Below are 26,543 nucleotides of genomic sequence, written 5' to 3'. Positions count from 1 at the left end.
GAAAATAAGACACAAATACGGCGAGAATATCCGTATAAAATAATATATATATATATAATTATATATTCAAAATATAATTACTAGAACCTTGCACATTTATTTTCCTAATAACAAACATGTATATATAATTAAAAAATTACAAATAAAACAACAACAAATAACATAACCAATTTCAATAATTTCATCTTTGTTATAAGAAAAATATAGACAAGACAAAACAGAAAATAAATGAAAAATAAAATTGATTCAAATTCCAAACGAAGATGTGCAGAAAATACATAGTTATAATATGCTAAATATGTACATGAATAAACATATATACTTTCAGTCTTTCATGAAGTCTTGTTCATGTAATTTAAAAAAAAAAAATGTTTTGTTTATGCACAGAGATAATTAAAGAAGAGGAGAGACTGAGAGAGGAAGTGAGAGAAAATAAATTTACTGTGTAGTACTCTTTTGTCTGCCGTTGTTATTTTATTTTTTCAAAATTTTACTTTTAAACATCTAAAAAATTACATTAGGTACTCCATTTATCTTTAAAAAAATTACAAAATATATCTCGTCGTGTTCGAGACGTGTCCCTTATATGTCTAAGCCGTGTCGAATAAAAAATAATTTTTAAATACTTTATAAAAGTATCAGATACGGATCCGAATCTCGGACGTAGGTGTTCGTATCAAAAAAAAAAAAAAAAATCATACGAAATCCTTGAGATAGGAGTGTCCGTGCATAATGGGTGTACCACTTATTTCCTTTGAATGGTAAGTCCTTTATTAATCATTTGTGTACATATATAGTATATACCACTGGTGTGGGGATATCTATCTTTGATTGATTCAGCAGCATCAAAATCTTCATTTCCTCTTCACAAGATCTTTACATGACGTGGCCGCCCCTCCATCTCTAACAAAATATCTTCACATGCCGCCACCATGTGGCCCCACTTTTACTTACACTTTTCCATCCACGTCTTCCTCTGCGCTATCATGCGCGGCAATGTTCATTACACACTCATTGGCCCACGCGTTCGATCCACCGCGTAGGGTATCAAATTTCATTCTACGGGTTTGATCTAGTCGGAGCTGGGTACATAGTTTAAAATGGTTGGGTTTTATCCAAGGATGGATTAAAATTGAGTTCATTTTAATGAAACTAGAACTCTCACACTGCTCTGAAATGTAAAAAGTAATATTATACTATAATTTTTTATTAAAATTACAAAACCAGCCAACAATATTTAATCTCTTATTTTATTAATTTGAAAAGTTTTCAAATTTTATGGACAATTTTGAAAACCATAAATTTGGAATAGTAAAATTGTCTTGACGTGCGCTTTATGACAGTTGTCATGGACTCCTTTTAAATTAACATGTTTTGAATATAAAATTGAACACAATATTTTATTTAAATGATCACTTCACAATAAAACCATATCAAAATACCTTAATACAAAATTATTATTATTATTCTTCAAATATGACTGTTCAATTTAGTAAAAAACAGGCGAATTTTTTTTTTTTTTTTGTAAAAAATAGTTAAAAAGAGAACATAAAAGTTTGAATAAAGTTTGTAATTACTTAAAAGAATCTTGATACAAATTTTATTATAATTCTAGTTTTTTTTTTTCTTTCCAATAATCACAAATCTCATAATAAGGTAAAAACCTAGACATGTATCTCATAGTAACTTTTATATTTTATTTTTTTGGCCTGGCAAAAACAAACAAGACACAAGGAACAAAGAAACCCAAAAACAGCTAGACATGTATCTCATAATAACTTTTATGTTTTTTTTACAAACTCTTATTTTGAGAAATTCCAAAATATAAAAAGTGCTAATTTATTTTGAGAAAGGAGTACCAATTACCCGGGCACATTACATGGATTGGATCTTTGTAATATGCATGAGTCACAATATTCTTTCGCTTTATTGTCCCCTTCCATCCCAGCGCACGTTAGCCCCCACCACTACCAGAGCGTAACTGGTATTAAATAGTAGTAATATTTTATTAGCAGAAAGCCGAGTGCAGACAAGTGGAAGAAGAAGTCGTCACTTTGAGGTATCACAGACTAAATATATACATATATTATATACTAGACATATATAAATTATAATAAACGTTCGTTACTAAACTTGCGCTTCATCGCCGTTTGATCCAAAGTCAGCCGTTGATTTCATCTTGATCTTTCTAATCCCGTCGTCGGAGGGGATTGATTGATGGATTGTCTCAGTTGCACAATTTTCTGGTTTAGTTAATCATTAACGTTTCTGATCAAAGCTAACGTACGCGGCAGGTGAGCATGGTAAAACACAGACAGCTCAGCTCAGTTGTTGCACTTTATTTCTGCAAATCAAAATTTGGGTTTGGTATATGCCAGATGAGGACTCTGATTTGTCAATGGAGTCTGTGGTCGAAACCCTAGAATTCGGAACTCCGATTTCAGTTTCGCTCTCTTATTTGAAAAACGAGAGATTTCATGGAAGTTCTCTAGTATTCGGTTTTGATTCTGTTTCTGAAGCCCCTACTTGTGGTATGGACAAAAATGGTGGTGTTCAGGGTTCATCGAGACCTTAGTTTTGAGAAGGTGATGTTATAAGAGGGTTTGGTTTGTGATTGGTTGAATTGTGAGTATGGAGCGGAATGAGGTGGTGTTGAGTAAAGACGGTGAGGCGTTTATCGATCGGAGCAAAGTGAGGATTTTGCTTTGTGATAATGACGCCAAGAGTTCCAAGGAGGTGTTCAAGCTTTTGTGCGAATGCTCCTATCAAGGTACATAAATATATATACACACGCATAGTAATGGTTAATTGCTAGGCACTAATTTCCCTTGATTGTTGTTGGTTGCTAATATTTTCTGGTATTAGATTGAAAGTCCTATGAAAATTTGGCCCTTTTTTTTTTTTTTTTTAATTTTTAATGTGGGATATTAATTGAAAAAAGAAAAAGAAGTTTGATATGGAATTAGCTTGTTGAATTGTTTCTAAGCTTGCAACCTTAAGAATTTGCATGACTATAATCTGTATGTAGAAGGTAACAAGGTATATAATCATTATGGAAGACATTGGATGAAGTTTTATTTTCTTATGAAGGTGAACATACAATTAGGTGCATTAAAATCATTTAGAGGCATGGGCTTCATACAGGGGCTGTGGCCCTTTTGAAGGAAGGTTAGGCTTTCTAGGTTAATTTAATTTGATAGTTTGAGTGAGCTATTTTAGTTCCACTCGTTTTTGCTTCTGATCACACCAAAATCCAATTTTTATGATTTGGACTGAAATTCAATTCTAATTGATGGTTGCATTACAACACAGTATTCATGATTTGAACCCCCAAAACAGAAGAAATACAAGATAGAAGGAATAAAAGTGTAAAGGCTTGGACAGAAGTGTGAAGACTCGTTCAAATTCACTGGAAAAGCTTTAACTATAGATATTGATAAATCCATTGACATTGGACAACAGTGATCAAAATAAATTTTGATCCATTTAATAAAGAATAATTTGCTTGAAGGTCATTACAATCTCTATTTTCTTTAGTGTAAGTCTCTTGGGACAAGACTAATTGCCATTGGATAAACTTCAAATTATTTATTCGAACAGTTATGAGCCAGAACATGAGTATTTTGTTAGGAAATGACTTGTTCCAAAACTAAGAGCGCTTTATAGTATAGTTCTTTCTAGATTATTTTCTTCTATAGGGAATCCAATCTTGTAAGTGGGTATCTTGAAGTCATAAACAAAAAGCCTATAAACTTTAAGCACAGCTATTGAGCTTTATTTTGGAATTTTTGGCTATCACGTAATATGGACAGCCTTAAACCTTAGTAGCAATCTGGCTTGAGTCATTCGAATACTCTGCCTATGTGCAATCAACCTTCAAGTTGTATCCACATGTGTTACTTCCTGCTTTAATTAAAGCATATTTCACCCCCACCCCCCCCCATCTCTTTCTTTTGAACACTATATGTAGTCCATCATACTGTTGTTATAAAGGAAATGAGCATGGGTTCATTGGCTGACTGCGGATGATTGTTGCTTGACAGTAACTGCTGTAAGGTCAGCCAGACAGGTGATTGATGCACTGAATGCCGAGGGGCCTGATATAGATATCATTCTTTCTGAAGTTGACCTACCAATGGCCAAAGGCTTGAAGATGTTGAAATACCTTATGAGGGATAAAGAGTTGCGACGCATTCCAGTGATCAGTAAGAATGATTTTGTTTATTTTGTTGTTTTTTTCAATTGTTTGATGTCTTTCTTCACTAAATATTGACAGATTCTTATTCTTTTTATTTTTCAAAGTGATGTCAGCACAGGATAATGTCTCTGTTGTTGTCAAGTGCTTGAAACTTGGAGCAGCCGATTACCTTGTCAAGCCTTTACGCACTAATGAGCTCTTCAACTTGTGGACTCACATGTGGAGAAGGCGGCAAATGGTATGCATTACATGATACCACTCCTCTTTCAACCTCAAGTAAAATCTTTACCGATATCTAATTTAGTCGGCACTTCAAAATAGATGGATATGAGGCAGTGTCAATGGAATTAAAAGATCCTTTATCTGGGTATAAATGTATAACCTAGGAGATTGGTGTGTAAATTGATTGGTTTTTTATGGTTGAGCATTTTTTGTACTCATTGTTCTACCATAATATATTGAACAGAAAAGAATACATGGTACCTGCCGACTTTAACTGCCACCTTCTTTCAGCTGTTCCGTAATTCATATCCATTATAAGCCGACCTCCCTGGATTTGTTTAAGTTGTGTGTCATTAAGCTTTTCTGTTGGCTTTGTTTGTAGCCACATATTAGATCTCCATAAAGCAATATTTGTAAAGTCATTTTCCCTTATATTATTTATTACATGTGCAGCTTGGACTGGCGGAAAAGAACATCTTCAAATATGACATCGATCTGGTGGCATCAGATCCTAGTGATGCCAATACAAACAGCGCTAATCTCTTCTCAGATGACACAGATGAGAAGTCTCGTAAAAGTGCCAATCTGGAGATGTGTGTGTCAACTCATCAGGAAGATGAGGTGAGTGTGTTTCGGAGATGGTTTGTAACTAAAACAATTTTGTTTTTTTTAATTCCGTTACCAATAGTAGGTGCGGGTCGTGTGTATTTCAAGCTCTTGGGCCATGTCCTGTACTCCATCAATTCGATAATCCCTTCAGATATTTAATTTTGCCTAGGTATGTTTGCAAGTTAGGTAATTGTCTTTTTCACATAGTTGCATCTCTTTTCTGAAGACAAAGATGCCAAAGGCATCCTTGGGTGATCTTGTAGTTCCCAGTTCCTACAAAGTAGAGATGATGCGTATGGTCCGAGGTTTTCTCTTTGCCGTATTTCGCTTAGCGTTAAAGGGTGATAGTGCACCAAGATACTAGTTAGGGGTAACTTGACTCTCTTCCCTAGGGATTCTAGAAGAGGGAACCCTAGATGAGCTGCCACTCTAACAAAAGCTCTCATTTTCTATTAAGTAATAGTTCAAGTAAGTCTTTAATGAGCCCCTCGATGACATATTGGTAATTTGTAATGCTTTAATCACAGTAACATTAATGTCACAAATATGAGAATATCATCAATTGCTAGTACCTATGAATTGAATACACATCAATTATCCAGCCCCATTGTTTTCCACTACCCTTAAAAGGGGGCAAGGTATAATCACATATCATTTTCCTTAATACATTCTTCCAATGAAATATTGAATGGGCGAAGAGAAAACCTCTGTCCACATTTGCCTTTTAGGGATTCTAACTTTTTTAGGGTCATGGATTAAATGAATGGCTCCCTTCAAAAATCCTAAAAGTTGCCCCCCAAGGATTAAAGATTTACATTATTAACATGAGATAATTTCAAAATTTAAGGATAATTTAGGGAAGGGAGTAACACATGTATATTGACTTTCAAAAGGGGCATGAATTTTTGGACATCCTAAAGGGAAAGAGGGTTATTTATTTTGGGCTATCTTACATAGACTCTTTAGAAGTAGGTAAACTGCCCCTGTTGCCACACAATACCCATATATGGGTATGGGATATATGTCCAAAACTTCTGGTTGGACATACACCTAGAAAAACCACACAATATCTGAAGTTTTTTATTTGATTACTTCAAAACAAGTGAAATGCTTGTATTGAACACTATGATACATAAAATAATTTTACTCTAGAAAATAAATAAATAAATATATATATATATATATATATATATTAAATAATATGAATATTAGTTGTTTCGATGTGTCCTTTTATTTGGGCTAACATGTGGATACACACTCGCATCACGTATTCGAGTCCATGTAACATAGATTTTCGACGAAGGGAATATTATTTATTCAAAAAGAGGAACCTGCTACCTCTTTTCTTTAGATGATTCCAAGAGCCATTATTTCCTTTGGTTTTACATCCGTATCCCAAAATTAATGGGTTGAGTTAATGTACGAATTTTCGATGCTTATATCGAAATAGGTTTTCTGGCTATAATTTCTATTGGGAATTAATCACCTTCATTCTGCGCAGCGGAAGCAAGCCACAAACAAGCACACGTCATAGCATAATATTTTACGTGGTTCGGTCGAACTCGACCTACGTCCATGGAAGAAAATATACAATTGTATAGAATGTCCACTCTCTTACGGCCTCATGAGAAATTACATGAAGAGAGGCTTTGAACACCTAACTGTGTACACACATTCTCTGCTCAAGATATGATATTGGATACTTGAGCATTTCACGGCACTCCCCATCATTGGCCTTCTACCCACTCACTCATCATCTCTACCCTCACACACACACCAATTTCTATGAAACTGCATCTCTCTACTCTTTATGCCCCTTTGCACCCACCCACTCTCTTCTCTTCTCACTTACTTCTCCATTCTCTTTTCTTCTTTGTTCTCCCCACTAAACTCCCTCACTATTTGTAAAGAGTTCCTAACCCTAGCTCAGTGAACAAGTAATACAAATCCCTGTTGGGTAAGGAATACAACTAGTTGGGGGCACAAGTACAATTACTTTGGGCCCAAGCCTAACAAAACGCTCTCAAACCATTACAATTCAAAACCTAACCCAATAAGAATTTGAGACATCCCCCAACAAATCTCCACCTTGAGCGAAAAAATTTCACCTTGACTGAATATCCCCACCTCAATCGTCATATTATTTCTATTATGTCTTATTGGCCTCGGTCAACTGACTATCGAACTCCCTGGGATGAACCTTCAGCTTTGATACCACTAGGGAATTAATCCCCTTAATTCAGCATAGTTGAAGCAAGACACAAACAAGCACACATAATAACACAATATTTTACGTGGTTCAGCTGAACTTGTCCTATGTCCATGAAGAGAAGAAATTCCAATATAAGGAATCAAGAAGAGAATATACAACTGTAGAGAATACCCAACTCCCTTACTCCTCGTGAGAAATTATACCGGTACAGACTTTAACACCTAACCATGTACACACACTCTCTGCTCAAGACATGATGTTCGATACTCGAGCCTTTACGGCATACCTACCTTTACGGCATACCTATTGAAGATTTAATGGAGGAATTAGTGGAGAAAAATCTTTCAGTAATTGATGTTGTTTCCTATTATTGAAGATTTGGTGTTATTAGAGGAATCAATGGAGAAAAATCCTCCTTGTTTCCGATTTACTAATTCTTACCATTCTCATAATTTCTTCTCTTATGTAAAGGAGCCTCCACCATTTTATTGTATATGAATTGAGAGTCTTATAAAAGTGATGTAGCCCTTTGGGCTCTTTGTGTCGTGGATGTAGGCCCTAATAGCTGAACCACGTAATATTTTTACTTGTTTTATTTATCCCTTCGTTTGCGTTTTATGCTTTACAACATGGTATCAGAGCCTAATTTCTCTTCTTAGGTTCGGACCCTATTTTGGGGTATTCCCTTAGCATCTGAAATGTTGCTAAGGTTTTCTTGGTGCTATTTGGGACTTGTTTGGGCTGCCGGTTTGTTCGGCAGTAATGTTCTTCGCCTTTCTATGTCTCCGACAGTTTTTATTGACTTTTTTGGACTGCCAGTGTGTTCGGTAGCATTGTCTTCGTCTTTGCCGTGTCTCCGACAGTTTTTATGGACTTGTTTGGGTTGCCGATGTGTTCGGTAGCATTGTCCTCACCTTTGTCTTGTTTCCGGCAGTTTTTTGACTTGTTTGGGCTATCGGTGTGTTCGGTAGCATTGTTCTTCGTCTTCTTTCTTCTCTCTTCATCATTCACACTTTGTTGTTACTCGTCATCCCAATGGCAAGTTGGGCGTTCATGCTCTAACTTGAGGGGGAGTATTGAAGATTTAATGGAGGAATAGGAAAATCTTTCAGTAGTTGATGTTGTTTCCTATTATTGAAGATTTGGTGTTACTACAGGAATCAGTGGAGAAAAATCCTCCTTGTTTCCTATCAACTAATTCTTACAATTTTCATAATTTCTTCTCCTATATAAAGGAGCCTCCACCATTGTATTATATATGAATTGAGAGAATATTATAAAAGTGATGTAGCGCTTTAGGTTCTTTGTGTCGTGGATGTAGGCCCTAGTGACTGAACCACGTAATATTTCTACTTGTTTTATTTATCCCTTCGCTTCCGTTTTATGCTTTAAAACAATACCACTCCTTACCATCGGTGTTCTACCTACACACTTATCATCTCTACCCTCACACACTCACCAATTTTTATTAAGTTGCATCTCTCTGCTCTTGGTGCCCCTTTGCACTCTTCTCTTCTCACTTACTCACTCACTCCTCCATTATATTTTCTCTTCTTTTCTGCTCTCTCCAGCAAACTCCCTCTCTATTTATAGAGTTTTCCTAACCCTAGCTCAGTGAAAAAGTAATACAAATCCTTGTTGGGTAAGGAATGCAGCTACTTGGGGCACAAGGACAATTACTTTGGGCCCAAATATAACAAAACACTCTCAAACCATTACAATTCAAAACCCAACCCAATAAGAATTTGAGACATCCCCAACAATTTCTATTACTCTACCTATTACATAAAGTATTCAATCAGGTATGTGTATCTAAGGGTCCTCCTGTAATTGGTTTGTCGGAAATTATATGTACCTATATTTTTCCACCACAACTTGCATGTCATGTCATTGCTCATTGCTCGACTTCTATCAACTTAAAAGGTTAAAATAATTTGTTAGTTACTATGAGCTTGGTTTTCATAAGTATTTAAATAAAAGGACTCCTTTTCCTCTGTGAATTGAATGTCTAAACTAGCAATCACTGTTGGTGTGAAATTTTGTTGTGTGTTTATATTTTGCAGGCCAGTGCTACCACTGTTGCTGCCTCTGTAGAGCCTCCACTTATGCCAGGAATTAATGAACGGCAAACAGGTGAGAAATTCCTCAGTCTTGCATCGACCCTTCCTTGCCTGAAGTATATTTGGAGATTAAATGAAAATGGATCAAATTGGTTGATTTTTTATATAATTTAAATGTTGTTTATTTTAAAAGCTTTCAAGAACGGCTTCAACTTGGTTAAATATATATAGGTTATTTTAGCCCCACACACACAAAAATAATAATAATAATAATAATAAATAAATAAATAAATAAAATAAAATAAAATGAAGAGCTGTTTGCCCCCCTTGCACCTTGACAATTTCAATAATCTTAAATGTGATGATTCCAGAATGGTGAATTGATGGAATCCTTCTACACTGGGTGTGGCACCCGCTGGCAGTCCTTGAATTTGGTTGATTGGGAGCTAATCCTCTTCCCGTATTTGATTCTATATGGTTTTGGGGGGTGAAGATCTGAGGCACTTCGGTAATGATCCCATATGTTCAGCTTGTTGTCTTTCAAAAATTTGTGAAAGCTGCTGATATTGGGATTGATATTCATGCTAGTCACATATTCTTTTACACAAGGGTGGTGATTGCCCTCAGCCCACCAGAACAAAGAAAGCCAAGCTACAGCTTGTCTTTGGCACCTCCTATTTAACGCAAATTTGATGTCATTATATAGGTCTTGAATGTTGTTATTAATTCACATGCATTGCACCCATCTCTACGGATGATAATTGAAACCTAGAAAGAACGGATGCTTCTACAAGAGATGTACCCATGTCGTGTTCGTGTTAGATACCGATACTCACAGATACATGTCCGATACTTCCTAAACGTATTTATAATTTAACATATATATATATATTTATTTCTAACACGTGTCCGATACTTCTCAAGTACTTGGACCATGTATCCGATGTTTCTCAATACTTCAAAACACGTATTTAACAAGTTTTGAACATTAAAATATAACTTTTCCAACAATAATATTGTAGTATTGTAAAGAAAAGTTGAAAATTTTGTCCAAATAACGATTTAGTCCAAATTTTATCCATACATTATAACTCTTAACTCATATGTTGTATATTAATCATCATATTTTAAAAAGAAATGTTAATAACAAAATTTATAACATAAACAATTTTGATTTCAATTTATCCACAAATACATATATATCAATTTATATGTATATGTTTTTGAATATATATATATTGTCGTGTCCTTGTGTATCCATATTTTACTTTTTACGAAGTTGACGTATTGTAATATCCGTTTCATGTTCATATCTATGCTTCATAGTTTGAAACAATCAAAGGGGCAAGGGGGTCAACTTTTGGTTGTCTTTTCTTTTGTATATATATCATGGTTCACAGTCATGGACGCAGTGTAACGGACTCAGGTCCTTATCTGTATAATAAGAACAAAATTAGTTATCGCGATCGTGAATTTTTTTTTACTGAGCACATAAACCAAAAAATTTTCCGACGCGTTACTTTGTACAACACAATTCAATAAAAATGAATTTAGTAATTTTTATTGAACATTTTAAGACCATTTAACACAAGTAGTGACTTATTTATACGTTCTAAGACATGCTCCAAAAGTTGTTGCAAATCGGCCGGTTCGGCGAACCATTATATATATATATATATATATATATACACATATGTATACATGTAGATTATGCCCTTTTAGCCCATTGCTTGGTGCAGTGGTAGAAGCACAGATGCTAAATGTGAGAATTTAGGTTTGAATGTGAGGATAGTCACTTTATGCTAATAATGCCAAAAATTAGGTATGTGACTCAATCCAGCCCTCTATGACTATGAGTACCAACAACAAGTCCACCAATACATCGAGTTTGATAATTCAATTCAACACTTAAAACTGGACAAAATAAGTGGTTTTTAAAATAAGTGCGTCTGATAATGCATTTAAGATCTAATTTTAAAAAGGGTTAAAATACAACCCCCCATACTTTCAAAATTGTGGATAAAACTCCTAGTAGAATTTAAAAAACCCTTGAACTAAAAAAAGTTATCAAGTTGCCTCCATATCCGTGACTGACCCCGTAACTTGGTTGTGAAATGACAAAATTGACCTTGCCTTTTAATGTTAAATTAAAATGCTGAAAATAATTTTTTTAAATTGTTTTTGTAATTTTAAAATAGCAAGGTCAATTTTGTAATTTAACATTAAACAATTTTGAAATATAACATTATTTAATGGTCCTTTATTATTTTTGTAATATTAAAATAATAATTTTCAGCATTTTAATTCAACATTTAATAAGAGGTCAATTTTGTCATTTTACAACCAAGTTAACGGGTTGGTCATGGATATGCAGGCAACTTGATAACTTTTTTTTAGTTTATATTTCCCCTCCATTTCACAGTTCTGTTTTTTCATTTAATTTTCATATCCAAATCTCGACAGACCACAAAGCCCTCAGGCCTCAATCTTGTATGAGTTCTTTTTTGGCAGATGAATCTTCATCAGCCCTCAATCTTCGTGAGCTCTTTTCTTCTTCTTCTTCTTCTATATATATAGAGAAGAAAAAAAGAGAACTTATTATTCGACATGATATTAGACATTCATTTGATATCATGTCATTGTCATTCTATATGCATACATGCACGCATGTTTGTGTTTATATATGTATATTAATATGTAGGTGTTGTGTGTCTCAACTGTCAATTATGAAGAGATGCCGCCAGTACATTAACCACAAAAAAATTTCTTCATTAGTATTAATAATTCAATGTTATTGTTTAAAAATAAAATTTTACCCTTTTTAAATTTCTATCAAGTTTATAATTGACTGAAGTTTTTGTTTCAATTATGGCATATATTATTGTTTTTTTGCTTTGTAAGATTAATTATTTCTCTGGACTTCAGTTTTTTATACTTATCAAACAATTTGAATAAATTCAGCAATTAGAATCCAGTTACTATCAAACTGGTTTTCAGACTTGCAATTTCAGAGTTCAACTCGTAATTAATTTAAAGTTTTATCAAACACCACCTAGGTAACAGGCTAACAGCTTTTTTTATTTATTCTTATGTACTTTCATCCTTCCCCACTTGAAAGGTAATCAAAACTCTGGTAAATTTTCAGAACAATTTTCGTCATACCCTAAGAAGAGTGAGCTTAAGATAGGCGAGTCTTCAGCCTTCTTTACATATGTCAAATCAGGCATGTTCACAAGCAACACCCAAGGGGTTGCCCCTGCTGATGAAAATGCTCCTCAGCAATTCAGCATTGATAAGAAACTTGCCACATGGACTGGACAAGTGTGTAATGATACTCAAGGACAAGAAAATAGAGAGGCATGTGAAAATCATTTTCAAGGAGATGATTTATCAAGCACTAGAAGTATCCATGATCCTCTATCAGTGGAGATGTCTTCCACTCCTCCTGAACGACTGGAATTTCCACGACAAGGGAACAATAGGAAGGAAGAGTTCTCTCAGGTGCATGTGCATCCGAGAAATGAGTCTCACCATGAAGCTACAGGTTTCCACGCACGTACTGCTTATCCATATTTTATTTCAGGAGTAATGAATCAAGTTATGATGTCATCATCAGCGCAATTGTATCAAAAGAACCTGCAAGATCTGCAAAACCATATTACTCCAGCTCTGTTGCCTCAGTACAATCATATCTCACAATGTCCTCCCCATGTACCAGGACTGGCATCATTTCCCTGTTACCCGGTTAGTACGTGCCTACAGCGAGGCCAGATACCTACTACCCATCCTTTGCCTTCATATGGAAGTCCATCTTCAACTGAGGGGAAATTAGGTAAAGTTGATAGGAGAGAGGCAGCCTTGATCAAGTTTAGACAGAAGAGAAAGGAACGTTGTTTCGACAAGAAAATTAGGTATGTAAACAGGAAACGGCTTGCCGAAAGGAGGCCTCGTGTGCGGGGACAATTTGTGAGGAAGATGAATGGCGTAAATGTGGATCTCAATGGGCAGCCTGTTTCTGTTGATTCTGATGAGGATGAAGCAGAGGAGGATGAGGAAGACCGTGCACCTCCAGATTATTCTCCGGAGGAGGATCCAATGAAAAACTGCGCTGCTCGTTAAGGATCTTTTCATTTCTACTATGCCTGTTCCCTTCAAGTGGCAAGCTTCCTTTGATAAAATTATCTGTGCCTTTATTCCGTGATACTGCTCATGGATGATTGAATTGACGCTTCAGTATGTTGTAGTGTTGGTTCTGGGGTATAAGATTATCTTGAGCTCTGCAATCAACTGGTTCTGGCTTCCTATTGAAACTGGCCAGCTAGCGTGATCATAAATTTCTTCATATGAGTGCCAAACATTGGTGATGGCTGAGAAGGGGCACTATCATGAGGGGCTATTCAATCAGGATTCCAAATGCAGGTTATCCATATCAGAGGCAGGAAGCTTTATGCTTAAAATAGTATTTGTTGTTTGAATCCGAAAGCTTGATGGCTTTGCCCTTCTAGTTCCTTCGAAGAAATGTTTTTTTTCTCGGAACTCCAGAAAAGAAGCTAATTTACGTGCAGTTCCACATTCGAATTAAGGTAATGAAGCCAAGCTGACATTTTTATGAGAACTTTTAATAAGCTAATATTGTTGTCCAATTCATGACATGATCATGCTACATGTGATTTAATTCATGAGAATGTGACTCAAAGAATTGGCGTATATAGAGAGATCTAGCATTAGTTAAGGAATTAATACGTTGTTCTTGAAACAAATGGTTAATATTCATGACTTGGATCTGCCCTAATGATATTGCTGTTTGCTACTGGAATGGCAATTTACACGTAATTCATGATTTTAGCCCCGCTATATGATCAAATTTCCTAGAAAATCATAATCAAAATCAAGTGTTTTGAAATTTGTTGAGCTGCCAAAGCAAGGAATGGAATGACTACCTCAATAGGAAGTAATGCATGAGCATTGTTTGTTATAATGGTAGATTTAAAGATGTGCTGCTAACCCCCATTCCTTTAGGATGAGACTATTCTCTTCGATACCCACAACAACTCTCACACTATGGCTATCAGTTAAACCCTAAGTTGTAGATTTAGGAGTAGTTACACAAACATGCATATACATATAGGGGAATACTGTGCCACCAGAACAAGTGTATTTCTGTGTGTGTGTGTGTGTGTGTGTGTGTGGGTGGGTGATAAGAGTAGGAATCACGGGGCATTTGCTGTTTTGGTTGTGCACAAAGTTAGTTCATATATGTGCATGTCCTCCTCCCATCTCTTCAACTTTGAAAGCTTAAGTCACCATTGCCACCATCATGCCCTTTAACTGCCATAATTGATGCTTGATACCCGGCGTTGAATTATTTGGAGTAGTTGGACAAAAGCTCAATTGAAAATTATAGAAAATTGGCCCAAACTTCAAATGTTCCAAACTTTTTAGTCTCAGAGAAGTTAGGGGACAAGCATTGTAAGCTTGAGACAAGCTCTACATTGCAGCCAATTTCATCTATGTGATTGGAGTTATTTTCGAAGTCGAAATTAGGTCATTGCCATAGAGTTTCAGTCATTTTTAATACATGTCAATGTGACCTTTGTCTAAGGTTTGGTTGGATTAAGTTTGGGGGGTCCTCCAATTTTGCTATTTGATGCTTATTAGTAACGCTCGGCTGTGTTCGGTTGTATAGAATTGGAATATTAAAATTGGTGAAATTGGAAAAGCAACTCCACCAATACCAATTCTAATCCCACACTTCAAATCTATGTAGCTGAAGATAGTCTTAATGTTTTTTAGAGGCTGAAGATAGTCTTAATGATTTTAAGAGGTCTTTGGCTAGTAACTATATTTTTAGATTGGATAAAATTACACGGACTTCCACTACAATTTCACAATCCTTGTTGGCTTTCCAATTCGACTAGTTTCTCGTCGACGACGAAGAATTCGGCCTCAAATGGGGTCGATCCCGTGAGAGGAAAGAACACAGTCTCTACTCGATCTTTTCCTAATCCTTCACATGCCACAATTTGGAACCAATCAACTCAGAAAATGTCGTTGGATACGAACTCGGACTCGAAGATCCCATTCTCGCTTGAGCACGCGCCTTCGAAGATTTCGAATTTTCCTACCCAGCACATTCGCGGTTCACTCAAGACACTTTTTGCAATTATTATGGTTGAGTAAATCATACGATTAAAAAAAAAAAAAAAAAAAAAAAAAAAAAAGGCTTAAGCACTATTTCCAGGTGTATCTTTAGGGTGTGATTGGTTGTTCTGATACCAATTCTCTGAATTTATGTTTGCATGCCTCGTCCTTGTATCCAGGCTCCCCAGTTGAAGTGATGGCTGTGGTTGGTGAGAAAGAAAAAAAAGGGGATAAATTTCGCTTATTTTTCTCTTTGTAGACTCCCTCTATGTTTCATAATCTCACTTATTTTTTCAAAAGTTCCAGTTTATGTAACAAATTTCCCTCTTCCAAAAGTTCTGGCTTATGTAACAAATTTTCCTTTTTCGTTAGGCACCTGATAGAGATAAACAAAATCTGTTGATGTCAGCAACAGAAAATTAATAGAAGGTTACTTTTATCCTTCTAGTATCTGAAATGACAACAAACATTTTATGAACAAAATAATAAAATAACATTACCGTTACCAAGTTGGATGGCCTTGACTAACATTGGAGGAAAGTGGGATTATGTAGAGGAGCTCTGTGGGATATCTATATCCTATATATTTTAAGTTATTTTATTTCATTTCGTTCAAAGATAATTTTGTCAAAAAAAATAGACTTGAAAACTTAAAATGGTAATTCCATTATCCAAACAAATCAATTCACAAGTCAAATAGTAATAATATCGATGTGACATGTGATGGGAATGTCTTTGTTAACTTTACCAAACATTAAATGAGTCTAATTGTTAAAAAATGAGGCAAGTTGTATATGATTTGTCATAAGGAAAACCACAGGGTGTCAGTAATTTACCCTTATTTATACTCTCTCTCTCTTGGATTTTTTTTTTTAATTTTTTTTATTATTTATTTATTTTTGACAATACAGACACAGAAACTACAAATACTAAAACAAAAGCTCAGAATCCACAGCATTAGAAGAGCTAGGAAAGGCCAAACAGTATTACCTCTCTACAAACTGGAATTCTCTCTTTAAACCATCTCAAAATTCCTTAAGAAACTGTTTTAAGTTCAAAGTCATGGAAATCAGGGGAATAATCACTGCATTGTAGTAAAACTGTAAACGATTGAAAATGCGGCGATAATTTATTGTGTGATCAAGTAGAGAAGGGCGGAAATGGAAGAAATAAATCATTCCTCACTGTAAAACAAAATAAAAACCCTTTCAACTCTGTAGGCTCCCATGTTTTCATAAACAAAAAGAACTCTAGAAATCAAAGCAAATTCAACATGTAGGCAAAAACAGCTCTAACGCCATCCAATCCAATGAAAGGAACACCAGAGCCGGTATTAAACAAACAACTGCAAGACATACAAGGCCAAGAGGGTAGAGATAACTAGAGCATATGACGAGAAACACCCAGACTTCACACGCATCAAAATAATATATATAGATATGGATATAAAAATCATAGAGGTGTTTCCAAGAGCAGACATTCCATACATAAGAATATGCCAGAAATCAAACACGTGGATTTATTAATTTAAAAATAAAAAATAAAAAATCGAGGCTGGCAAGCTAATGGGTCAGCTTAAAATAAAGGATCAAAATGATTGCAAGGACTAGGGCAGCTACAACACTACTGATGATCCACTTGTTCCTGCTCATCCTTCTTGACATGGTAGTAAGGATCTTCTTGCTCTTGCTGATATTATCATCCACCCCATGGATCTGCAAAAGGAACATCCCTAGTGACTAGATGACTTTGGAGCTCAAAGCTTACACTGTTTGGCATCGAGTGATGAAAACGAGCGTGTAAAATTGGAAGGACAATAGTTATCCCCTAGGTTCTATTTGGTTAGGAACAAAGGGAAAGGTATAAAAGAAAACATGTTCTCTAGCATTTTTTTTAGTTAGGATGATTTTTTTTATTTTTTTAAAGAAACTTGCAAGAAAACATAAATAGGCTTGGTTTACATCAATCTTCTTTTACCTGATCGTTTATTCTTCTTCTTTAGAAGATAATAAAAATAAAATTCCCTTAGAACACAATATCAGTTGAGCCAAATTTGAAATATAAATGTTTTACACGTGCTTGGAATCCATAAACAGACAGTTGAAACATGATTGCAATTAGGAATAATAATATGAAGAACATAAATGTAAAATTTTCTAGATCAGAGGAAAACTTATGTACGGAATAAGGGAAGCTGAAATATAGACCAAAATTCATAGGAAATAGCTATTTTTCATATGTTTTATTGCAGAAATCTGAGACCATGCTATTTGAAGAAATTATCAGTGAGAGGAATCCTACTTTCTCAAAAAATTTCTTCTCTTGCTATCCTAAGACTCGATTTGATTAGGAAGAACAGAATGCTTAAAAGTGATAGTAGTAAGTGAATCCAAGGAATTTAAGTTTCATTCTATGTATTTAATATGTACTAAACTGGATTGCTGATATGTTTGAAGCTTCTTGTCCACAAAATCTCCCTCAGTCCCTGCTCTACCCTTCAAATGAGGGCTTAGTGCTCTCCCTGCATCCAAATAAGCTTTCAGAAAGCCCAACAACAGGGGAACTCGGCTGACAGAATGAATCAGTTATCCAAGGAATTTAAGTTTCATTCTATGCATTTAATATGTGCTGAACTGGATCGCTGATATGTTTATATCATATAAAATTGTTTCAAATGATATATTTCATATCATATTAAAGTAAACGGTTCTTGATACTGAGAGAATGGACACTTATTTCTAGTCTTGGGGCAGCAGCTTGCAGACCACCTAAAAAGGAATATTTATTATTTGATCCATATCCTGACATAAGAAGTCCAACAGGAGCAATACTTGAAATGGCGATCCATAAAAAAACACCAATACTGAGAACGGCTAGAAAGAGGCGATAGCCAAAAAGAATTACTAAATAGCTTAGTGAAATTGTTGAGATCTTGTGAGATTGAAATAGCGGTATCTTGGGTAACCAATACTAGGGGCATTGGAACGTATATTCCAAAGATGGAATTCACGTGATTTGATGCACTTTGGTTTAATTTGGTTTTATCACAAAAAACTGGAACCAGTAATTGTAGTAAAGAGATTGCTAAAAAGGTTTTTCCTGTATGTATATATAAATACTTCTTTATTTTAGAAATAATCTTCTATTAAAAAAACTAAATGTGATCAAACAAAATATTTAAGTGACAATAGTAATTAGAAATTAGCCAAAGGGTAGACAACCAATCCTTTATAAATCCCTAGTGCTAATTTACCTGGATTTTAGTTATTTAGCAAAGTTGGGACTTCATTTTAAAAAACCTATTATTGGATTGCATCTCTCTCTCTCTCTCTCTCTCTCTCTCTCTCTCTCTCTAGCTTCATTGTTTTGAAGACTTTAAATTGGAAACTATTTCTCTATTCTAGGAACAACCTAAAGGGAGATAAGAAGTAAAAAACTTTGGAGGTTTTGAAGCAAATATCACCATCTTCATCAATGTATCTTCTGTTCTTATTTATTTTAATATAATAATAGTATTATTCATACAAATTTATGGATAAAGATTAAATGTTTTCAAAAAGTTTTCGCTTCCATGTAACAATTTTTTTATTTATCAATAGAAGCATGAATTTTAGTGAAACCAAAAGAATTATCAAAACAGCAAAGAGTGAGAGTAAAAAAAAAAAAACTGGACCAAAAAGTGGAGAAAGGACATTACCGTGTTATGGGCATGTAGGAGAGATTGACGCTGTTGATGTAAATCTTGAAGAATCGAGACACCAAGCTCTTCAGTTTCCAGCATTGTTCTCCTACTTCCCTTAATTCTATCACCAGACTGGTTTAATCTCTCTGTCGACATCAATAACCTTCCTCTCTGGTCAGAAGACACCTGCACCATCATTCATCACCGTTTAGCAGAAAAATTCATATTCATAATGTATAGCAAAATGTCAATGTCCAAGAGATCATCAATCGGAAAAATGAATATCCACAATGATTTATGGATCTGCTTTATTGTATCAGGAAGCTATAAAAATCTTGAAGGTCTTACCAACATATGACGTGTTCTCAATTTTGCAAAAAGCAGAGAAACATAATCAAGCACCAGTTTAAAAAAACTATTAATGTGACAAGAAAGTTGTCAAAGGTGTCAAATCCTTACAAAGAGAACACAAATAGTTCAAAATAAAGGAGAGTAAAAAAATGGGAGGAAAATCGATATGCCAAATTATGTCTCAAGTGAGTGTCAACAGTGCACACTCATACCTCAAAAGTTTAAGCTGCACAAACTCATAACTTTATACATAATATGTCTGAAACTATTCTCACCGAAATTGTGCATTACTCTCGATCTATTTGGCACGAAACTACTATAGGAAAAAAGGAAATGAAATAAAAAGAACACTAGCTCCCCATAATTCACTCTGATAAAAGAGCTGCAAAACTAGTTAAATCAGTTTCCTTCCAGGTTAATTACAGGTAAACTATTATCCTAACAACTCAATAAATTAATAAGGCACTATTTGATCCTTTTGGATCTCGCTTTCTCTCTCTCTCTAATCTGCTGCAGAAAAGGTACACCACTGAGTAGTTTCAGGTATTCTCCATGCAAAAAGCATTGCTAATGGATAAACAATAGCCACAAAGTTTCAGGAGGTCAATATATAGTTGTTGTACATCGACACAATGCCCTTCAAGTGACTCACTCAGAGTGGGAATGTTGTAGGGTGAAATACAGCACTTGCAGTGCGACTCTCCATGTATTTGTCATTTATTTGAGAAAATAATCCATCCAACCATCTTCCTACTATCAAAACATCAAACTAAACATCCAAGAATCACAGCATACCAATACCAGTAAAAACTCCGAAAAATCAGGTTTCATACAGACAACCAGCAATTGGAAAGACAATCAGTTAAAATTGTGGAGAGATGATGTTTCAGTAAAAAAATGGTTGAGGACAGCCAATCATAAGACTGAGAAGGGGAACATCACCAATGGATGAAATTGAGGAGCATATGAATCATTAAAAAGGGATGAGGCATGAAAGTTAACAAAAACAAGCCATAGATATTATAAACTACAAATGACGAAATGATCCAATAATGTCGTTTCGTTTTGAGTGAGCAGCGAGATTCAACACGGATTGCCCATAGAACAGCTGGAAAGATGAAGTAGAAGGGTTGTTTTGAAGGTTCAGGACTGATCTATGGTAACCATATACTGTAGAAGGGAAGTATTATAAGATGTATTAGAAGTTAAGAACCAACCATAGTGCCACAGAATATCAATTCATTGGGGAAAAAAGTGTTCAACAAAAGAGCGTATCTGAAACGAGAATGTTGAGAAGGTTAGGTACTCAGACAATAATTCATGAGGAGAAGGTAACAACATTGCAAAAACTGGAAAATATGAGAGGTAGTTGGTAGAGCTGGCATCGTCGTATGGATGAAGATCCATAACTGCATCATTGGAAAGGAATTACATGGTTCTAGTTGATCGTGCAGAAACGGTGAGGTAGAAATAAAAAATAAAAAATAAAAGAAAGAAATCTAGTTGAAGGCCATTAAAAGGGCAGCCCACTGCACAAGACTCCCGCCACTACAGGATCTGGGGAGTGTTAGATGTACCAGTGTTGTTAGGCTCGAGGCTCAAGTTTAGCGCCTGTTGTCATCCCACGCTCACTTATGTTTACTATGCGCGCGCCTTGGTTGCACCTCATCCTGTTTGTGAGGTGCACCTCACTGATATTTGTTTAAAAAAATACGATTGTTCTATTTCTTAAGCCAAAAAAGGTACTTTTGGCAACTTAATAAACAAAAAAGAAAGCCCAAGCATACAATAGAAAGAACTTTTGTACAAAAATATAAAAAAAAAAAAAGAAAGCCCAAGAGTCAAAGTGCTAACCGAACAACGATAGAATGAGATTGTGAGATGAAGACGAAGCCCTGGTTGCAGAGATGAATAACGAAGCCACGTCAGTTCTTTATTTCTTTCTCTCTTCTCCTCTAGATCTCCCCTCTCTTCTTATCTTTGTTTACATCTCTCTCTTCGTCTAGTTCTCTTCTCTCTGTGTCCTTTTTTTTTTTTTTTTTTTTTGGCTCTGTTTTTTCTTCTTTTTTTTTTTTGTTAACATATTTATTTCTTTTTGTGCTTTGTTTTGCCATTCAAAAAAACACCTTTTGCTTTGCCTTCCAAGAAAACAAATTTGGGCGCTCTGTTTTATGGTTGTTGGATGCTTGTATAGTTGATGGATTTACTTTTTTATATTTGATATTAATTTTTAGAATATTGATATGACTTATGAGATATGAATGTTATTATGGTAGTTTAAATTTTCAATTGTGCACCTCACTTCACTTAGGCGCGCGCCTCGCCATACGCCTCGCGCCTAGGCTCCAAAGGACCTCTAGCGCCTTGATACGCCTTGGGCCTTTAATAACACTGAGATGTACGCAGCATTACCTCCAATGGAGAAACCTCAACATTGCACCAGGGCTCACCTCAGTTGAAGGCCATTAATATACTGAAAATGATATGTTGGCTTGTGTGCAACAGCAAATAGTGCTAAAAAAAGGTGCAAAATTAGAGCCTTGCTATAATTACCCCATCTATGCAGTTTGGATTAGGCATTACAACATTTCACACATAGAAAAAGACGAACAAACAAAAAGCAGAAGAAGAAAGAGAACAGTTTTAAAATGAAAAAATACTCTATTTTCAGTTTAAAATGCAATGGCAATAGACACTGAACAATTCAAGGAAATTTAATTAAACCAGGACTCCAATTATAGGGAAAAGAATATCGTAAAATACTCAAAATAAATGTTGTGTATACTCAATAGTCATCATGATCATAACCTCAACTTACTTCTCAAAGAAGTTAATAATCAAGGCACTTTAAAATAAGAACCACAATTAAAAAAATAAGAACCACAAGAAACAGAGTGATACCGATAATGTATCTGCCATTCCTGATTCCAACAAGTCATCTCGAGCAGCCTGAGTACCATTAGTTGATGAAATTCTTTTGACTTCACTTTTCAAATTGTTCAAATCAGTTCTATATTCTCTTAACTTAGCAAGAAGAGTAGCTTTCACATTGGCTGGCAAACTCCTCGCCTCAAGGTCCATTTTACGAATCTAGATAAATTCAGGCAAAGATTGCATTGTAAAACCAGAGATAGAGAAGGAAATATAAGTTTTTGGCTACTGAAAACAGATTTTAAATTACCAAAGCATCGGCATCATCTAGTCCCGCTTTTATTTCAGAAACCTTCTGCTTCTTCTGCTCTGCAAGTTCATGAATGTACAGAACCAAAACAATCAAAAACCATAACTAACTAATAATTAGTCATTACTTATACATATTATGAGGTCTCGTATTATTATCCACCATCATAAGTAACAGACTCCGGCCGTATATTTGATACATGAAAGTTGCAACATCCACACCCTCTCCCCCCTTAGAATCTCTCTCCAAAATCCAAACAGATATACAGAGATAGAAAGAAAATGAGACCATCCACACACACGCACAAAGGTGGCACTGTTTATACAGCTAAAGATGCAGAACAACTTCTCTACCTGATCTACTTAAATGGGTGGATTCCAATGTTGAACTACAAGAAGATAAAGTGAGTGAGATTCCTTTGCCGATCGTGCTTACTGTTGGTTGCTGGAGAATCTGGATTTTTATTTTTTATTTTTTCATTTTTATTTCTTTTTCTTTATTTATTTTCTGTTTGTGTGTGTTGTTCCTGAGTTGGATAATCTGAAGTTGGCATAACAATAAAATTGTTAAACCAAATTTAAGATATATCCTCTATGTGGAAAAATAGATTTGTGTAGCCTCTATCAAGTAGTTAGGTCTTTGGATAAGGCTCTATTAAGTCAAGTAGAATTGAGTATATCTACACGAATATCTGCACAAAAACGTTGTTTTTTTTCTATATACAGCATCAAAATACAACCATGGTTCCCACTTGTTTCACTTCTTCGAATCATATTTGAGAATCCAGTTAAATGCTACCAGATGAAAAGAATCTGTAGGTGTGGCGGGTTAGGGCAAAGGTGATGGTCTAGAAAAAAACGACAACAAAGATTATCTTATATCTCTGTAGTTCAGACGCTTTCAGAAAACTACAATATGATTATTTTTTTTTTTTTTTGTATAAGTTACAATATAATTTTAAATGTCCAAATTATGCAACCTAGTATGAAATTCCTAACACAACAAACTTGTGAAACATAGCATCTACACAAAATTATCATTTTTCTCATATCATAGTTTACATATAATTTTCCGAATTTTCCTTCTTATCTTTCCAAATTTTTAGTGTATTATTCCATTTCTTTATCACATTTACAAACTACAACCATATGCATAACCACCATATATACATAATTCAACAAGATCAAATACAGCATAATGAATGAAATTATGAAAGAGGCCATGTCTCACCTCCATCAATGAGACTGGTGGAGGTGCACTTTCGTGATAAATTTGCCGAAAGCTCACAGTATTGGCGTTCGTATCCTTCAAATACCTGACTCATGCTGTCAAAATCTCGCAAATACCTACCTTCAATCAATAATAATAATTAGAATTAGAATTGTTATTATCAAAATTTCCCAATTGTCCATATAATCATCCAAAATTAAACATATTCAGAAACTGAATTCAGACTCAATAAAATCAAACACCAACATCTAAAATACTCTTAATAATTATAATTATTATCAAATTTTCCAACTGTCCATATAATCATGCAAAATTCAACATATTCAGGAATTTAGAGACAATAAAATCAAAAACCAAAATCTAAAATTCTCTTGATAATTATTATTATTAAATTTTCCAATTGTCCACATATCATGCAAAATTAAACATATTCATAAATTAAATTCAGACTCGATAAAATCGAACACCGACATCTAAATAGTAATAATCAAGTGGTTTGTGGTTGATAGAATATCGAAAATTTCGAAATACAGAATACGAGAAAAATCGGATTGTACCGGAAATTGACGGGAGGATTGAAACTACGGTGCCGTAAAACTCGCCGGAGCTTGACGAAAACTTATCGATCTGGAAATGTTTTTGTTGATCGAACAATCTCAATGGGAAAGTGATACAACCTTTTCGGGCTGGTTTTGGAACAAAGACGATTCTTTGTATTTACCCCCACTGCCACGAAAAACTATTAATATCTTAGAAAGCCCCAATATTTGAGTTAATTACTTAAATTGAGTGTTTTAATAATGCCTCGACCATCACTACTTGTATATTGTATCCTATAAATTATAAGATGGTCACGTCACATCTCACATGTGGTGCATCAATTCAATAAAATTATCGTTGATAATTTTTTATAATATGTCACCAGAGTTATCTAATAATTTTTTCTGTCCGCACACACTTATCTCTCAAAATAAATTCTACACAAGTAAGAGAGATCCAAACATATAAATTTAAGAAATAAGATTTCAAGTTTCAAGCAAACTTGTTGGTAATTTAATTATTATTTTAGCATATGCACTCGTTGCTAAGTCAAAATTAATGTTTATGAAAGAAAAATTATAGAAATCTTATTGATGACAATAATTGAGATAAAAACAAAGGGAAGAAACTTAATTCTTATAAATAGGTTGGCCACTTGACCTCATTATGAATGTTTTATGGAAATAAGAAGCTAACAGTTGGAGTTTCCGTTTTTTTTATTTTGGCTTAATTTTTAGTTTGAGTAATCACCATTTATTATTATTATTATATATATATTTATCATCATTTCTCTTATGATCCCATTTGGTGGTGTTGCTATGATGAGAATACTTTTACCAATAAAGTGGTCAAAAAATTATTTTTAGTCAAACGTATGTTAGAGATTTAGTAATACAATATATAATTATTATACGAGAAATGATAGGTCTTTCGATTAAAATTGACGATTTATCCTCCGAATACAATGTAGTTGGATGATATTGGAACTCTTAAAACAAAATCCCGTAAATATCTTATATTAAGAGGATGAATCACTTCTCTTATTATATATAGATAAGCACAAAATAATCTCTTACTCACCAATGAGTAAGAAAATCACTCACTATCATAGTGACCCTTAGTAGGGACTTAGAAAATATATGGGGAGGGAGTAATTATGAATTTTTTTAATAAATTCGAGCAATAGTAAAATTTTATAGGCTTATATATCAAAATGAGAAAAATAATAAAGTATGATAGTAAAAATAATAAATAATAAAACAATAAATAATTTGGACATGATGTGTTTTTGGTAATTACATTTTTTACAATTTACATCCAATAATCAGATTCCATGGTGCCAATGCGTGGAGTCATGTCTTAATTTCTATAAGGTGAGATCATCGATATTTTTTTGATAAGATAATCGATATTTTTTTTTTAATTTTTGTGGACGATGGTGATATTGAACCTCTTAAAGCACCCTATTTTTATATATATTTTTTTTTGTAGCGAAATTTGAATTTCCAATACTCAATTCCAGATTATACAACAACTTTAAAACACATTGAGCATAAATAAAAAAGAAAAAGAAAAAGTCAGATTAAATCAATCAAGCATGCTATTCATTCCTCCTTTGTAGGAATACATTTATTGTGAATCTCAATACTGTTTGAGAGAACAAAATACTGATATTTTTGCATGATGTTCAAGCACTTAAAAAGTATGTTTTACAATTATATTTTGCCCACTGCATTTGGAGATGCTCAACAAACTTCCATACAACTTTTACTACTATAGGATTTTCCCAAAAAAAAAACTTTTACTACTCTAGGTTGTTTTTTCATTTATATATCTCTTTCATTACATATTCTTACATATGATTAGTCAGATAATATAAATACTTTATTTCTGTTATTCAATTTATAATTTTGAGAGATTGGAGGATACTAAAATTAATAATAGGGATGAGGGAGAATTTTATTTTTGCATGATAGGAATTTTTATTTGGGTTAAATACTTTTCCACCTATGAGATTTCAATTTATTGCTCTCACTTCCCCTGAGGTTTGTTTTAATATTCTCTGTCAACCCTCTTTTTAAATTGATAAAATCAAATACCTAAATTACCCCGCATTG

General features: G+C 34.4%; 2 protein-coding genes across 5 annotated transcripts; one reads left to right on the top strand and one right to left on the bottom strand.

Annotated features, from left to right (window-relative positions):
• Positions 1–1,965: 1,965 nt before the first annotated feature.
• Positions 1,966–13,916, top strand: LOC132284388 (two-component response regulator-like APRR1). 3 transcript variants are annotated; one of them, XM_059786489.1, is made up of 7 exons: positions 1,966–2,059; positions 2,295–2,770; positions 4,044–4,205; positions 4,303–4,436; positions 4,874–5,041; positions 9,305–9,374; positions 12,420–13,916. In XM_059786489.1, exons 2-7 carry the CDS (start codon positions 2,632–2,634, stop codon positions 13,418–13,420), a joined length of 1,674 nt encoding a protein of 557 aa, XP_059642472.1. In that variant the 5' UTR covers positions 1,966–2,059; positions 2,295–2,631; the 3' UTR covers positions 13,421–13,916. The 3 variants fall into 3 exon arrangements, with proteins under 3 accessions (XP_059642472.1, XP_059642471.1, XP_059642473.1); XM_059786488.1 differs by having other exon boundaries at positions 1,966–2,770; XM_059786490.1 differs by having other exon boundaries at positions 1,974–2,770; positions 12,447–13,916.
• Positions 13,917–16,851: 2,935 nt separating this feature from the next.
• LOC132284390 (vesicle transport v-SNARE 13-like) lies at positions 16,852–24,601 on the bottom strand. 2 transcript variants are annotated; one of them, XM_059786492.1, is made up of 6 exons: positions 24,444–24,601; positions 23,887–24,002; positions 22,657–22,715; positions 22,377–22,565; positions 19,140–19,310; positions 16,852–17,157 (listed from the first exon to the last, which is right to left on the bottom strand). In XM_059786492.1, the coding sequence occupies exons 2-6, from the start codon at positions 23,978–23,980 to the stop codon at positions 17,005–17,007; spliced, it is 666 nt and encodes a 221-aa protein (XP_059642475.1). In that variant the 5' UTR covers positions 23,981–24,002; positions 24,444–24,601; the 3' UTR covers positions 16,852–17,004. The 2 variants fall into 2 exon arrangements, with proteins under 2 accessions (XP_059642475.1, XP_059642474.1); XM_059786491.1 differs by having other exon boundaries at positions 23,887–24,006; positions 24,444–24,600.
• Positions 24,602–26,543: the final 1,942 nt, after the last annotated feature.

Source organism: Cornus florida, unplaced genomic scaffold, assembly GCF_030987335.1.
Source record: "Cornus florida cultivar Cherokee Brave unplaced genomic scaffold, ASM3098733v1 CherokeeBrave_3.0.0_Hap2_Chr11, whole genome shotgun sequence".
NCBI lineage: Eukaryota > Viridiplantae > Streptophyta > Magnoliopsida > Cornales > Cornaceae > Cornus > Cornus florida.
Note: the sequence above shows the minus strand (reverse complement) of the source record. Positions and strands in the feature narration are given on the sequence as shown.